General features: G+C 40.7%; 2 protein-coding genes across 7 annotated transcripts in view; both read right to left on the reverse strand.

Moving 5' to 3' along the window:
* OVCH1 (ovochymase 1) overlaps positions 1–3814 on the reverse strand; it is a 99618-nt gene extending 95804 nt beyond the window's left edge. Inside the window, exon 1 of the mRNA XM_063640334.1 lies at positions 772–3814. Within this exon, the coding sequence (XP_063496404.1) occupies positions 772–835 (64 nt within the window). The 5' untranslated portion in view covers positions 836–3814. The remainder of the gene's footprint in view (positions 1–771) is intronic.
* Positions 3815–4321: 507 nt separating this feature from the next.
* Positions 4322–12365, reverse strand: part of TMTC1 (transmembrane O-mannosyltransferase targeting cadherins 1) — a 282362-nt gene continuing 274318 nt past the window's right edge. For all 6 annotated transcript variants that reach the window (XM_055280247.2, XM_055280243.2, XM_055280245.2 and 3 more), the window contains one exon: positions 4322–10449. In XM_055280247.2, coding sequence (XP_055136222.1) covers positions 10309–10449 — 141 coding nt within the window. In that variant the 3' untranslated portion in view covers positions 4322–10308. The remainder of the gene's footprint in view (positions 10450–12365) is intronic.

Below are 12365 nucleotides of genomic sequence, written 5' to 3' on the forward strand. Positions count from 1 at the left end.
AATTTGCCTCCTGTCTGCTCCCTTTCGGCCTGTGTTACCACTGGGCAGGAAGGAGCCAGCGCTGCCTCTGGTAGGTGACTTGGGGTTTACTCTGGGAAGATGCAAATTTAGGTTGTATTACAGATACCAGGAGCCACATGCAGTGGCTCCCGCCTGTAATCCCAGCACTTTGGGAGGCCCAGGTGGGCTGATCATTTGAACCCAGGAGTTCAGAACCATGGGCAACATGAAAAGACCCCATCTCTACAAAAAAATGTAAAAATTAGCCAAGCGTGGTGGTGTGTGCCTGTGGTCCCAGCTACTCAGGAGGCAGAGGCAGGAGGATCACATGAGCCCTAGAGGTTGAGGAAGCCGTGATCGCACCACTGCAGTCCAGCCTGGGTGACAGAGCCAGACCCTGTCTCAAACAAACAAACAAAACAACACAACAGATACTGAGGAATGATGACACACCACTCTGGAAGGGAGACATTTGACTTTAAGTTACTTCTACTTGGTTAGGTTTCCTTGGAGGAGGCTCCCTAGTACACACATGATTAGCAGGTGTGCCTACAAACGAACTCTAGAATCCAAAAAATTTCAGAAAGGGAATCTGGCCCAGACCTTCCTTTGGGGACATCTGAGCATGCACCACCCCCTCACCCTTTCTTCCCAAATTCCTCAGGTGTGGCTATACCACCCCAACTTCCTGAAGCAAGGAGTAATGAAGTCTTCCCTCTCCAGCACGCTCAGCCTCCTCCACAATCCTGGTGCCCAGGGCCCTAGGCTCACCTAGGCTTCTGGGGTGGCCGATAACCAGCAATAGCAACAAACCAGCACTGGCCAGCACGCCCATAGCCTCCACGCATCGGCCTCGCACGTCCTCCCTCCCTGCAGGCTGAGAAAACTGTGGCGAAGCCGGACGGTCTCGCCCTTTATTCCCTCCTGCGGTGCCTATGGGCAGCACCTGCCGTGGCGCCTGGGTTCGCAGGTGTCCCTCTTCACGATCATTTGATCATTGTGAGCTGCTCCCGCTCTCTGGTCACCCCTGGTATCACAGCGCCCGGCCACCCAGCCTTAGAGACTGGCGCGAGGTGGCCCAAGGGGCGACAGTGTTGCTCACACGTGTGCAGAGGTTCCTGCTAGCAGATCCACAGCAAGCCAATCAGTGGCCTGGAAGGCTTAGCCCTGCGAATTCTGTCCCAGACTGGGGAGTGCGGTCCAAGCTCAGGGGCAATGAAGCTGGTCCCCCACACGAAACACAGACAGGACTTCTGAAAGGCGGAGGGTCATGAAGCTTAGTACAATACTGCCCCTTCTAAGAAGCTTGTTGCCCTTGACCCTCTAGAGCTTTCAAAGAGTGAATGGGAAAGATCAGGCTTGAGCTGACATCACTTTCTGAGTGGCAGTACCACCCTCCATTTCAGCAGAATGGCCCAAAAGCTGTAGGATCCATCATTTAAGATGATTAAAATTAATCTATTGGTGAGATGTCACTTTTTTTCCCATGAATATTATTTTGTAATAAGGCTAAAGTTAGAAGACAAATAAAGCCAGAATTTGTAATGGTCTTATATTTTGTCAGAAAATTAGGGCAAGGCTAAGTGGACATTCTATATATACCAAATAACCTGGCCACCAGTCCTTCAGCGCCAGTTGGAGGATTTTACGTTCGAGTGCTCTATTTTACTTTCATGTAAAATAGAAATAAAAGCTTCTTGAGGTAGGAGGGTACATAAACTAAGGGGGGCAGGCGGGAGATGAGCAGGTAGATGGGAAAACAGAAGGCAGTCAAGGTGGAGAGAATGCACGCACAGGTACAAGCAAGTGACAGTCTACTGGGGACAATGACCTCTGTGACTGCAGGACAGAGCAGAGGGTAAATGGACACTATTTGAAGAAAAGACTAAAAAAAGCGAATGACGCCTGGCGCTGTGGCATCTTCAAAATGTGTCCATTTACCCTCTGTGGCTAGTGGCTACCATGTTGAACAGCACAAATACAGAACATTCCATCATCACCAATAGTTTTATGGGACTGTGCTGTTCTTGAGAGTAGCACTATTTTCTTTGGAGTATTTATTTCAAGGAAAGACACCTCGGATGACAGTTTGAGTAGATGACTCCCTGGTTTCATGCATGGGTGTCTAGGTTATAGGGAGTGTCCAGCATGCTCTTAAGGTAAGCAGCTCTTCTGTGAAAATAAAACATTGAACCTCCAGGCTTCAGTACTGTCCAGGGAATGTCCAGATGTGTGGCTACCTGAACAGTGGCCCTCACCACTTTCCTCCCTGTAGTCATCACACAGGGGTGACCATTTAAACCACCATGCCAGCTCCAGGGCCACACCGTTCTCCAGTAAAAGCTCAGAGCCCCCACATGGACCCAAGGCCCTCTTTCTTTTTAGCAAGAGGTAAAATGAAACCCACCAAAAAGCCTTTACTAAACAAAAGGGAAAGAACTAGAAGGTGAACATGTGCTGTGAAAGAATGGTCAGGCCAGCAATATTCAAGTTGTTGGTCAAACCATGGCCAGCCCTTCCGTGAGGCTCACAGGTGCTGTCCCCTTTCACTCTTCTGCCCATGGCACACAGCTTTGCAGCATATTCTGTGGTTTCTTTGTTTCAAACCTGGGAATCTCCATGCGGTGGGGCACTGTCTCATTTCCTGTTACAGAACAACTCCCTTTGTTTCCAGAGTTCAAAACCCACAGCTTCAACTGAGACCCTATTCTTATATAGTGGGGGGATCACTGGTAGTTTGAGGCAGCAGCAAACTATGCTTGGGGGACAGAGCAAGACCCTATCTCAAAAAAGAAAAAAAAAAAGAAGTATTTATTGATACTATTTTGAAATTCAGTTTTCACTTAAAACTTACAAATATTTTTACGATTATGTATGCTTTTATAGTGTCTTTTTTTTGGAGACAGTCTCTCTCTGTCGCCCAGGCTGGAGTACAGTGGCACTATCTTGGCTCACTGCAAGCTCCGCCTCCTGGGTTCACACCATCCTCCTGCCTCAGCCTCCTGAGTAGCTGGGACTACAGGTGCTCGCCACCACGCCTGACTAATTTTTTTTTTTTTTTTTTTTTTTTTTTTTTTTAGTAGAGACGAGGTTTCACGGTGTTGGCCAGGATGGTCACAGAATAATGCCTTTCCATTAAGTGGGAAAAGAGCCATTCAATAAGAATTACACACCATTAATAGCCAGGCCATAGGCCAGGCACAGTGGCTCACGCCTGTAATCCCAGCACTTTGGGAGGGTGAGGCAGGCGGATCACCTTGAGGTCAAGAGTTCGAGACCAGCCTGGCCGACATGGTGAAATCCCGTCTCTACTAGAAATAAAAAAATTAGCTGGGTGTGGTGGCACATGCCTGTAATCCCAGCTACTCGGGAGGCTGAGGCATGAGAATCGCCTGAACCTAGAAGGCGGAGGTTGTAGTGAGCCAAGATCGCACCACTGCACTCCAGCCTGGGCGACAGAGTGGACTCCATCTCAAAAAAAAGGCAGGCCATTAGTTTTAGACTAAAATTTTCTAATAAAGTAATGGTTTAAATATAAATTGAGTTTGCAGTTATATTAAAACATCCAAATGGAAGAATCCTCTTTTTATGTTTAAAAAACTTCAGAAAAGGAAAGGATACCAAGGAGAGGAGTGGGCTACCCCCAGAAAGTGGTGACTTGTGATGTACAGCAAATCTGTCTTCAATTTGGACATCATCACCAGTATAGGACAACTGTGATCTGCTATTCAAAAAGCTTGGCTGTGAAGGACAGACGGAGCTGTGATAGCAGCTACAGATAAAATGAAATAGAGGATTTTTTTTTTTCAGATTGTTTTGGTGTTGATTACCTGTGTATGTGCTTTAAGATACAGTAGAACCGACAAATTGACAAGAGCCAGCAAAAGGAAGAAGTTAAAAGATGAAGGAGAAGTTAAGGCATGGAATGAAGTTCCATAAGAGGCAAAATTCAGAACCTAGGGTCCTCTTCTTCCATTATGATAACAGGAGAAAAGAAAGGATAGAATTAGGTGCAGGTAAATGTACAGATGAAGTGCAGGGCATTGGGGGATAGCTGCTTTCTACCTTTTATTTACTCTGTGAAGAGAGAGGTGACAGCATCTAAGCACGATGGGGGAGCAGATCTGGAGTGGGCAAGTACTGAATTGGCACTGTGCAGAGGAAGGGAAAGAGAGCGGACAGGAAGCACACAGAACAATGCAATGAAATGAGTAAATGAATGAATGAAGGAAGGAAGATGGTCCTTTTTAAAACATTGTTAAAACAGACACTCCTGGTGACATGGATATCAGTAGGTACTAACCATGAAGTACTTGAGAGATTGAAAGCAGACATACTTATTTTAATCATATTTTATATAAAATAGACATTTACATAAATTTAATTTTGGAAAGACCTAGGCAAAGTATACATCATTAGACTCAATGGGAGAAATACTTTATGGAAGATAAATTCTAATGGGCACAGCCAAAGTAACAAAAATGTACACTTACATACAACTGATCCAAACAGGAAGTAAAAGCATTATGAAAAAAGAACATGATGCAAATCATTTCCCCCTGACAAAAGGAGGGATCTGCGTGAATTACAGCAAATCATATGATTTCCACATTGTAAAAGCAAGCTATGGCTTCTACAGATATGTTAATTCCTTGGGAGGAAGTTTCACCTCATCTTTTTTCCCCAGTAGAGTAACAATCACTGTAGGAATTTTTAAGTGCACAGACTGTAAAATAAAAGTAACTACCTCTGCCATGTTCAAGCATTTGGGCAATTCAGTCACTTTTACGGTCGTATCATTTAAAAAAGCGCAACATTTATGAATTATCTCATCAGCTGCATGGTGGTTTTCAATCCAGATTCAAGAGTAACCATTAGAGTTTCTCATTGAGCTTAATGGAAACATCAAACCGACCAGCCCTTTCATGGGTGGTAAACATGACTGAGAGACACTGGCTAACTTGCCCCAGGTAAGGTGGCTCTTCAGTGGCAGAGCTAGAACTAGAACTCAGATGTCTTGATTCTTGGGCTAGTGTACCCCTCCTACGGACCAGCAAGATAACCCCCAAAGGACATCACACATATTGAAAACTACCAAATTTGATACATATGTATATATACAATGTGTACTACTGAGAATGCAAAGAAACTACTGGATTTTTAGAAACAGACATGTCTCTCCAGGTGGGAGTCAATGGTGATCTATGCTTACAAACCAATAATGACCATATATTGTAGTGGATGCTGATTTTATGAGTTACAGGCCCTAAAGATTTTAATTGAAAAGATCAATTAAAATCAATATTTTAATATGAGCCAATTGTTATAAAGATCTTATCAATTCTGTTGTGCCACTTTGATTGATATTAAACCATACTTTTGATTGCAGTTATTTTCTGTTCTCTTCATGTGGCTACAAATAACATATTGAGGGAAATAATATTTTTCGGAAGAACTATTCCACATATTTTCCTTTTGTATCAAAAACTTCAAGAATAATCATAAAATGTTATAATATTTCTCTATATTATTTTTTGGCACCCTAAGCTTTTATCTTATTCAACTGCAGCCTAAATGCAAGATTCGACAGGTACTTATTCTTTTTAAATGTCAAGAGATACCAATTAAATAGCTAAGTTAACCTATATTTCGGAGATACCAACATATAATCAAATCAAAGTAAACGTAATTTGGAAACCAGGAACAAAAATTTTTAAAAAATCACCTCTCACTATATTTGTTTTGAATGTCATTCCTAATATCCTCTAGATTTATTATTTTAAGAAGGTGAATCCACCACAAAGCAAAGGTTTTTTTTTTTTTTTTTTTTCAAAAACAGATTCTAACAAGTACAAAGAAATAATTAACAAAAGCTCATTTGTGCCCAAAATAAAGATAGAGATGTAGGCATAAACTCTATACCATGGACACCTTCTATGAGTCACGAAAATATCAGTCATCTATATACTGGACACTTAGTCTGGTACATGCAAATTTCAAGGCGATTCCTCTCCATCTGAGAACCAGGAATTGTGTAATTTTAAGGCCAAATTGTAGTCCAATTGCCACAAGTGCAAAAACCACCCCACATAACCACCTGTTTGTAATCATGGAATGATAGCCTTAACCAACCAATTGTGCCATAAATCATTGTTAAGACTTCTTTGGCTCATTTTAGTATAGGTTTAAAAGTAAAAATTGCAAAAGATTATAAACATCTATTATTTTGTAAAAGTTACAAACTCCCATTACAGGTGTCAGCCCTGTAGCGGTTCTCCAGCCTAGCTGCACATTAGAATCATCACCTGGACAGCCAGGATGATTCAACCGAAGATTCTGAAAGGTCCTCAGGTGATTCCAAAGTGCAGCCCGTGTTGAGAGCCACTATGTGTGAGGGAACAGATGTCAACTATCAATCTGAGAACCTGGAATGTTTTACAATGACGACGGGAAACCCACATTTGCTTTGTTTCCCCTCAAACTACGGTTATTGTGGGTCAGTTTTGATAGGACAGTTTGGATTTTCTCATTTAGTCTGACTGAAAGGCCGTTGCACAGAGGCATTCGCACAACCGCTGCAAAACCCTGCATCAAACTAGGTACCACCTATTACAAATGTCAGAATCTTATGCTAAGGGTTGTGAAGTACTGTAGGAGGTTGGAATTAAAGTGCGACAATTCTCTTTGTTTTGTGATAGGCTTCAAATTAAACAACCCAAAAGGATATAATCTCAGGATTCTCTATAATAAAATTTCTTTTCTTCCAAGGCATTTGCATCTTTGGTTTAGTTCACCTATATTGTATCACTGAAACATGTTTTATAAATACTGTTAACAGATTGAAAGCATCTGAATCGTTTAAAAAATCCTGAATGAATAATTCACAAGATTAAAATAAGCTGCTAAAGCCATTCTTGTGGCTTCTATATCAAAGGATACATAAAGTAATGGACACTTATCAGGGATTTTGAAGGCAAGGAGAACTGATTCTAGGTACAAAAAAAGGAGAGGTTAGATGGACTGGAAAAAGAGGGGTGATATATACATGAAGAACTCTAAATGTAGCTGGAAAAAAAGAGCAAATCTGTTCAGATTGTGATTTATGATCACAATCATAAAATGAAACCAATCATTGGTTCAAATGTTCAGCCAGGCCAAAGCAACTCCTGTTTTATCCTCAGCCACTTTCTTTCCTACCCAGGACCTGTTTGGGAACCCAGTGCAAAATGAAAGTGTGGACCTCTTGCTCAAAAATTATTAAGAGTTATTAAGAATTTCAGCTGGACATGGTGGCTTATGCCTTTAATCCCAGCACTTTGGGAGGCCGAGGTGGGCAGATTGCCTGAGCCCAGGAGTTCGAGACCAGCCTGGGCAACATGGTGAAACCCTGTCTCTACAAAAAATACAAAAATTAACTGCACATGCTGGCACATGCCTGTAGTCTCGGCTACTTGGGAGGCTGAGGTGGGAGGATCCCTTCAGCCAGGGAGGCCGAGGCTACAGTGAGCCATGTTTGTGCCCCTGCACTCCATCCTGGGTGACAAAGTGAGACAAAGTGAAACTGTCTCAAAAAAATAAATAAGAAAAAATCAAACAGAGCTCGGGGTGCTTCTGCGTGCATGGCCCTGTGGGACTGCAAAAACTGCACATCCATGAAGCCAGCTGTGCTTCTCCATTTCAAGAAGGTGCTATCAATCCACACAGCAAGTATACTTTCATTAAGGGCAAACCAGATGCACCTCTATGATGAACCAGGGCACTCCATTTTTATTATAAAGGTTCAGTTCCATGTATTATTTCATGTTACAAGGACCAAATGAAAATAGTTACAAAACACACTTAATATCTTTGAAAAATAGTATGTGATCTATTTTCTTATAGGCACTATTTTAACTGTGAAATTTTCGCATTGGCCACATCTCAGTGAAGGTATTCACTTGAGATAAAAGTGTCTGATCCAACAAATAATTACTTTTTTAAAAAACAGTGCTTACTTTTAGTGTTCAAAAGATGCCAGTGTGTGTAGACAGAGTGACGGTGAGAGAAAAAGAGAGGGAAGAAAAGGGAAACGGGGTAGGGAAGAATGGGGGAGATAGGAAAGCACCTCCCAGGAGGCAGAGAAAGTTTCCTGAAGGTCATGTGATCCTTTACCCTCAGAAACTTCTAGGCTGAAATCACCATTTCCGTTATTCCAACAAATGTACTCTCCTACCTTTATTAGCACTTCAAGTAAGGCGTAATAACTGTTCAAAATTTGGGGCTCAGTCTTTTCCATTAAATTTTTAAGCATGAGTTTTCATTACAGATTATTCTGAAAAGTTGTAATAAAGTCCTAGACATTCATGTTTTTTCAATTTGAGGGTGGGGTTGTTATTTTACAATAAACACTGGAGTATGTTTCTTGACACTAGGACTATGATTTTGGGGGAAGAACATATCTTAATTAAGGTTGTGGATACATTTATGTTATATAACATGAAAAAACTGTTAGAAACAAACGGTCGTAGTGGTAATATATACATTATTACTGATGCACACAAAGAGATGCATGCTAATTCAAATTCTGTAATCATTTTCATTTAAAATACTCCCCTCGCCATGCCTTCCGAAGAAGTTTTTCTTGTTTATTTAGACTTACCTTGACAAAACAAATAATAACACTGGGGTAGTGCTTCCTGATACTGGGTTGAAAGAAGCAGAAGGCTATTTTCACCCTGCCCTGGCCTGAGCATGTGATTATGTGAGCCTTTAGGCTACTATGTCTGTGTACTACCTGGCCCAGCACTATGAACAGTACTGCCTGGAGTGTTTTGTTTTTGTTTTTAATGATGAAGACCAAATTAGAATCAGGTGTTCCAATTTCTTCACTTCCAAAATATACTACTGCCAAAACACTGAAGGCTGATTCCTCACATCTCTTTAGCAAGTGAATAATCAACACAAAGTTTGGCAGGGACTGTTAAAACTTAACTATTTTACAATTTAGATTTACATTTTATAAGATCAGTTTTGAAAGCTGATATTAAAACCACTTTGTACAGAGAAAAAAGAAGAGTGTGTATGTATATATTAAATATTTTATAAGTTATGAAATAAATAACACTAAAAATAAATGTCAAATTGTGAGTTCAACTTTGCCTTTCCTATCTCTTAAATATAAATATATATTTAAAATTTGAATTTAGATCTTTACCCTAGATTTTTAGAGCATTCTCCATAATATTCTCAAAACAAAGAATTCTAGGTATTAATCATTGATGTTCTAAGCCCAGAATTCTCACTAAGCCTAGGAACACAAATAAATAGAGCTCTTTTTCCATCTAGTTAGAATCTATGAAGATTTCTGTAACACATCATAAAGGTTCTTCAATGGTTAAATATATTTTTCAAAAAAATAATAAATCTCATGATGTCTGAACATTAAGATAATAAAGTAGGACATTTCTCTCAGTTAATATCTTTAATTTTTTATGTAGAATATACTATTTTTTCTCCACCAAAATAACAATATATTTGCAGGCGGGAACATGTATGATTTTAAATGCACTTTTGAAATCTTAGAGTAGAACCACTACTCTAGTAATATTTGTAATAAAATTAAAATAGTTTCAAACACTTCCATAAAGAATTAGGGGTGCCTGGCTCCTTGATTTCCCCCTAGGGATAAAGATATCCATATACAATTCCAGGAGCTTCCCTTTAATTCCTCAAAAAAGCACTAGTAAAACTCTTAGGGGGATATTAGATAAAACTCACTTAGCAATAGCCCTTTTTCCCCACATATTCTGGAAGGTTCTACAAAAGCTATTAGATACTCATTTCTGGTTCTGGAGAATTAAATAAGCCAATTCTTGGTAGGATTTTCCAAATGGCTTCCCACAGAGGATTTATCCTCTTTTGAAATATTTCATGCCATAAAGAATAGAAGCTCTGCCTTCATAACATTTCAAGCTTCTGTATTTCTGGGACAAAAAAATGTCTAAACAGAATTAGATCTCCAGGTCTCAAAAGCACAGAGATATATCAAGAGAAATCTGGAGCTAAACCAAACAAAAATCTGTAAAATGTGTAAATGTCATTCTCCTTCCCTCTCAGACCTTCTTGCCCTTGTTTGCTGTTTTCATCTTCCTTCATGGAAAAGCAAGTCCTTCAGCACTGGGCTACCAGCAGATGTCCCAAAATGTGTCACCCTGAACTTGGAATGAGAGAAAATCTCATTAGTTGTGCCCCTGCTGATGTGAAAGCAAGGCTTCTATCACTCCCCTTTCAGGGGTACCACATTATCCTATGAGGTTGGGTCAGACGGTGCTATGTTTGATCCTTTTCTCGAACTTCTTGTAATCGTTTTTCTAGGCGATCCAATTTGGCAAGATTTTCCTTCAGCAGTTTGCTGTCTGGCACCAGCTGTAAGGCTCTCTCATAATAAGCTCTTGCAGACACATATTTTCCCTGGGGGTGGGAAAGAGGGAGCAATTACATTCTGATCCATCACAAAACTCTCTCAGAGAACGAAGACTAAGAAACTGACCCTCTGCCCAGTTTTACATTAATGTTCTCATATGGAAACTCTGTATGTGTAATTTTTTTTTTTTTTTTTTTTTTTTTTGAGACAGAGTCTCGCTCTGTAGCCCAGGCTGGAGTGCAGTGGCGCAATCTCGGCTCACTGCAATCTCCGCCTCCCGGGTTCACGCCATTCTCCCGCCTCAGCCTCCCGAGTAGCTGGGACTACAGGCGCCCGCCACTGCGCCCGGCTAATTTTTTGTATTTTTAGTAGAGACGGGGTTTCATCATGGTCTCGATCTCCTGACCTCGTGATCCGCCCGCCTCGGCCTCCCAAAGTGCTGGGATTACAGGCTTGAGCCACCGCGCCCGGCCTGTATGTGTAATTTTATCCTTGTCTATTGGTGCTTTTGGAGAGACTCCATTTGTTTTAAGCACTAGATCAGTTGGAGAATGTGAAAGAGGAGAGTTATACTGTAAGGATAAATGGCAGAAAAACAGATTTTCAATTCTACTAATGCAGGGTGTGAGGTTATCATTTCCTAGTGTCCTCAAGGGGCTAGTACTGTTCCTTTGTAAAATGGAACCATGGCACAAAATTCATATTAGGGGAATGGGGTGGATGGGGTGGGAGAATGAGAGATGAGAAAATGTTTTTAAAACTGCAAGAATGATGAAATAGTTTATGTATCCACTCTATCTGTTTAGTGATAGCAGTTATTCTAGTCTTCAGCTTAAAACGTAAAAGTAACTTTTGCCTAATAAAGTTTTCATGCAATGAAAAGATAAGAATGTGAAGTCAAATTTTCTACTACCACTGGTTTGCGGCAGTATGCACTAGCTATATACTTTTAGTGCAGTATGGTATATGACTCCTGACCTACTAAACACAACTGTCCCCACCCTTTGTTGGTTTCCAACTGTTTTGTTTGATTCTTCAACTAGCAACCATGTGTGCCTGGTCCCAGAAGGGGTCCCTGGCAACTCGGTCACAGCTATTAGCTTTTTTCAGCGTTTGTTCTGCCACTGGATGTATTACCTCCCTTACTCGTTCCATCCTCTTTTAGATCTGTATTCTGCAAAGTCTCAGAGCTAAGATTGCTGGAGTTCTCCCCATTACCAAAAGTATGAATTTGTTCCATCTGTTCTTAGTTATAGCTCCTGTGTGGATAAACACCAGTGACCCTCTACATTTCCATCACAATTAAAAATTGTATCTCTTAGAGTGAAGACACCATGTAGCAACAGGCAACTAATACTTATCGAATGCTTACCTATCTTCCAAATACCTGTCAAAAGCTTAGACACATAGTGAGCGCTCAATATGATACTATCATTACTGTTATTAATGACTATCCAGGCTCTGTATCAATAGCGTCTATTTCTTACTGTATTTACTGGTCATACTGGTGAAAAGGAAAGTGGAAATAACAGCACAAGAAATTGTACATTAGATATCCAGGCACTGGCATGTACAACAAAAGGAAGTATTAACAATGACTCTGATAAGAAGTTAAACAGATTGCTGAACAAGTGGGAACTTGCATTTGCTATATTCAATTATTGTTTTTTTCAATTCAAGGATATGTCTTCCAAATGTCTTCTGATTTTTATTAGCCTTAGCGCTTACATGCAGACAACTATACATTTTGGGGTCTAAGAGTGCTCTCAAAATCTGTTTTGACTGCAGTTGCTTTTGAAACGATTCTTCCAGGGGGCTTCCTGAATGTCAGCCCCAGTCAAGTGCCATGGGATCTTCTTCTCTGATCACCAGGCTTCTCTGTCCTTTCACACAAAACCCAGTTCCTTTTCTCTCCCTCAAATTGCCCTTTTCTTCACTAAACTAGAAGCTGTATTTTTTTTTT

Source organism: Symphalangus syndactylus, chromosome 5 (genome assembly GCF_028878055.3).
Source record: "Symphalangus syndactylus isolate Jambi chromosome 5, NHGRI_mSymSyn1-v2.1_pri, whole genome shotgun sequence".
In the NCBI taxonomy this organism is placed as follows: Eukaryota; Metazoa; Chordata; class Mammalia; order Primates; family Hylobatidae; genus Symphalangus; species Symphalangus syndactylus.